Source organism: Orussus abietinus, unplaced genomic scaffold, assembly GCF_000612105.2.
Source record: "Orussus abietinus isolate OABI.00-Male unplaced genomic scaffold, Oabi_2.0 scaffold132, whole genome shotgun sequence".
Classification (NCBI taxonomy): Eukaryota; Metazoa; Arthropoda; class Insecta; order Hymenoptera; family Orussidae; genus Orussus; species Orussus abietinus.
In genome coordinates, this window is record NW_019394292.1 from 21,894 (window position 1) to 26,165 (window position 4,272).

General features: G+C 38.0%; 1 protein-coding gene across 1 annotated transcript; it reads left to right on the forward strand.

Annotated features, from left to right (window-relative positions):
- The first annotated feature begins 324 nt into the window (after window positions 1-324).
- LOC105701579 (transmembrane protein 230) lies at window positions 325-2,233 on the forward strand. Its single transcript, XM_012428434.2, has 4 exons — window positions 325-495; window positions 1,112-1,224; window positions 1,300-1,422; window positions 1,628-2,233. The coding sequence occupies exons 1-4, from the start codon at window positions 441-443 to the stop codon at window positions 1,763-1,765; spliced, it is 429 nt and encodes a 142-aa protein (XP_012283857.1). The 5' UTR covers window positions 325-440; the 3' UTR covers window positions 1,766-2,233.
- The last annotated feature ends 2,039 nt before the right edge of the window (window positions 2,234-4,272 follow it).

Below are 4,272 nucleotides of genomic sequence, written 5' to 3' on the forward strand. Positions count from 1 at the left end.
GGAAATTCCCCTCTACGATGTTTCTCTATAGCTAATCGAAACCTCTCGTTCGCTCTGTTGAAAAATTCAAATTCTCATGATTTCTCGATAAAAAAAAAGGCTTTGGAGAAATTACCGATAAGTTACCGGGAATTTCTCTTCGTTTCTGACGTAACTCACTGGATTTAGAACTCTAATTGGAACTTTGAGTTGGACCGCTGTTGGGGGGTAAGTGCACTAGCCGTCTGCATTCTCCACCAGGGGCAGCACATGACGCAATCGCGCGACTCTGCCCATGAGCAATTTCTCAACTCTCTGCTTTATCTTCTCTCTGGACGAGGCGACCAATGATGGGAACTCGCGTCGATGTGTGTCACGTAATTTGACCCGTAATGTATAACAGAAGTTGACCTAGTGTCAGGAGAACGCGATGCGTGGCCAACTTAAAACCGAGGACATTGATGATTCTAAGTGTACCAACTTATATACGAGCCGCGCCGCGAGTTTCCCGCGAAGGTATTCCCATGTGTTTGGTTTTTTTACGCGGTGCAACGCTCTCTCGCGAGTCGTTTAAATAATAAACGAAGTTATCCGTGAGAGAAGAGGCATCGGGATAAATATGAAGTCCTCGCGTTTCCGACGTGCCCGTTTGATCGCGAAGTATATTTCATGTCATTCATGGCGTTTCTTTATGGCAATAGTGTATTAGTTGACAAGTAAGAGATTTATCACGCGCAACAGTTGTGACCATAGTAAACGCTATCGTTCTTGTTTATCGATTGACCGATTGGTCATGCTGTCTATTGGCCGAAATGGGAACAACCACGGCGCATGCGCCTGCGCGTTTGAAAAGCCGCGAAGATTCAAATCCACACTTGGGCTGTACGCGAAGTTAATGCCGAATCGCGCGTCTAAATTATATAAATTATGGAACAGGCTTTCGTTTAATTACAGCCAAACGTGAAAATCTCCCCTTCCCTTTAAATTGTATAGCGCTCTTAATTAAATCCGTGTCTGTGTAACTTAATTTATAAAATCATTTGGATATACTTGGGACGCAGTTATGATTGTAATTCTTAAGTGAATCGCTTATTTACTTTGTTGAATGTAAGCAGTCGCTCTACATTTGCAGATTACTTAAATAAGCTGAATATGTCCAGAAGGAAAGGCGGAGGGGAAAAACAATTTGACAACGTGGATTACACACAGCTTACCGAAACCGACAATGGTTTCGTGGATTCGCAAGTAATTAGCTTCAGGGTATTCGCATGACTTCTAATGCATTTCCATGGTTATAAGGTAATGTTTGTGTATAAACAGTTTATAGGACCTCCGGTAAAAGTTCCTTGGAAAGCTATCACTCTGGCGGCACTTCTGTTCATCGGTGGAACTATCATGCTCATAGTGGGAAGTTTAATAGTTAGTGGGCACATCGACTCGAAGGTAAACTCTTTATTTAAGCATTGACGAACCACGTGGATTAAATTCCAAACATTACACGTTTTTAATTATCCTCCTCAATATTGCGTATGCTTACACTTGAGTGATAAAATTTAATAAACGTTCAATCTATTAGCTAAATCGTCAGTAGAGTGTTGGTGAAACAGAAAACAATCCCAGGCCTACGTACTTGTCTTGTCTGTTCCAGTATTCCGATCGTATGTGGCCAATAATTATTCTAGGAGCATTGATGTTCATACCCGGTGCTTACCATGTGAGGGTTGCTCTACTGGCGTATCGAAAAGTTCCTGGTTACTCTTTCGACGATATCCCTGAATTCGACTAAACGGTTCAAAATATGCCTACCACAATGTGCTTTTCAATTTTCATAAGTTTAGTCGAATACCCTACTTAAGATGTTTTTTTTAAAGAAATATTTATTTAAGAATATACGTGTATGTATATTCATACGATAGTGGTTTACAGATGCATCAGTATTACGATACACACCGAATAGTGATATTTGTACTTGATTTTACGAGACTACTTTACGTGATAAGTCACCATTCTGTTTAAGATAATCTAGACAAAGACTTGTCAAGTCCATGAAACGCATCCGTTATCGCGGCATTGTATATTTATTTCTCGTTACGCTCGGTACACTTTTACGCAGATCTATATTTTATAACAATTAAATACTTAATCGGTTGTAAAATTAGCCAGTGCTAATTGCGGCCGCTACATGTTGGGTGCTTAAGATTATACACTATTGTACCAAATGCAGAAATATTAAACTGTGAACTAATTCTAAGTATTCGTCCCTCGTTAAATCTATTCCAACGCGTGTAAATTTATACGGTTTCACAGATCTCGCAAATCATCTCACTATATCCGGCAAGAACTACTTTAATGTCCTTAAAAACAACTGAAACATTTTCTTATGCTAAAGTAAGATCTGCAACATAATTTTACATTGTCGCGCGCTAGTTACATGAATGTAGGATATATGGACCCCAAATACCGATTTGAATGTGGCGGCAAAAAGATTGAGAGATAACCCGAGGTCTCGAGAGAAAATTTGGTTGGCGCTCAAAATCACAGATGGCGCCGGGTGGCACTCTGCAGTCGATTAGGGCGTTAAAAACCATAAATCCAAGAGATATCTGGAGTTTTACTTCGTTTTCTTTATAATTATTGTACGGAAACGACATATGGAGTACGACATTTAGTCCAATACCCAATATAATTCGACAAGGCTGTCGATACTAATACGAACGTCGGCAACGCAGGTATTTAGAAGAATCCATTTTACCGACGTCGATGAAATTTCTCAACGCGTTTCGCTTCATCTTAATCCTTTTAGTGTGACGATATATCGTTGTTCGGCACTGAAAGGGTTTATTTTATTGCAGCCACAAAAATATAAAATCAGTGATTAGGCGCGTCCTGGGTCCATATATCCTATACCCATGGTTAATTTTTACAAACAATTGCACTAATATAGGAAACCTATTTCAGTTAACAAATAATACTTCAATGATCGATGGTATTTAACCAATATGTATTATCAATACATTATATCAAGGTTGTCCAACTGTTAGACTTCTTATGAATTGTGTTAAATGAACACAGAAATGCTCCCTTTCTCTTATGGGTTGTACATATAACAAGGAACTCGTAGTGTCTAAAATATATAATATAGCTGATGTACATAAGTAATAAGACTTCGTTTTCTTTTTCATTTGTCAAATTGCACAAGAGGGCTCCGGGAGACAGAGTGAACCCTTCTTTGCATAATCTTGAAACACTGTTCCATTATCACCTAACCGTATAGTTGGGTGATGAAACGTATTACTATAAATCATATAATAATGTTAAAAAATTTAAGATGTCATGGAATCGCATTCCTAGCTTTTCAAGGTCACATGCTAATCTGTACGTTGAACACCACCGCCTTACTTATGCCCGATTCTACCAACCTCGGTTAAACCATTACCTAACCGTAGGTTAAATCTAACATCTAAGTTAATGGGTTAAAAACGTTCCGCATCAAGTTTATTTAAGTCTAATTTGGCTGGTGAATCTAAACGGCGGTTAATGTAAATTAACCCGCCGTTAAAATACGGTCGAACATTGTAACCGAGGATTGAAAATGCTTAAAATACTATTATAGGATAAAAATGACTTTGATAAATCTGAAACAATTAGAGTAACTGCCAAAACCATTTGTACTTATGTATCTCACTTGTCTTGATCCACAAGGTATTCTTAAAAACGGGAATATTAATTCTTACGAATTTAACACGCCCAAACTTGGCGTTTCGCGCATACGTATATGTACGTATGTAAGTGTGTATACTTGGCGCGAAACTCTACCGAATTTCCTAACTTGCTTTTTAACCGAGGTTGGTAAAATCGAGCATCAGTGGTACCTCTTTGAACTGCATTATAAAACTCATCGATAAAGAGCCGTCTGTTACTAAAAAAGGAAAATTAAAAACTATAAAACAGTCCGATATTTTGGTTCGCATACTTACTTTGTTTCATGAAAAAATGGTGTAAAATTGTTTTCTACCGAATCCATGACTTGTATTAACCCGTGGTGTCACTGAATTCATACTCTTATGCCTGAACTTGACAGAGAGAGTTTAATAGATACCAAAGTACGTTCATCTTATTCTTTTAAAGATGAAAATTGTATCTTACGCAGTCACCATTTTCTGGTATCTTGTATTAAATCAATGATTAGCAACGTATTTTGATTTCAAATAGTTTACGAGACTTTGGCTTTTGAACTTGCCGAATCTACTTGGTTTCCTCGTGGTAAAAGCTAAAGGTGGATCGAATTTATTT

Coding starts and splice junctions, on each gene's coding strand:
- LOC105701579 (XM_012428434.2), top strand. CDS start 441: ATGATTCTAAGTGTACCAACTTATATACGAGCCGCGCCGCGAGTTTCC. Junction 496..1,111: donor GCCGCGAGTTTCCCGCGAAG/GTATTCCCATGT, acceptor CTACATTTGCAG/ATTACTTAAATAAGCTGAAT. Junction 1,225..1,299: donor ATGGTTTCGTGGATTCGCAA/GTAATTAGCTTC, acceptor GTGTATAAACAG/TTTATAGGACCTCCGGTAAA.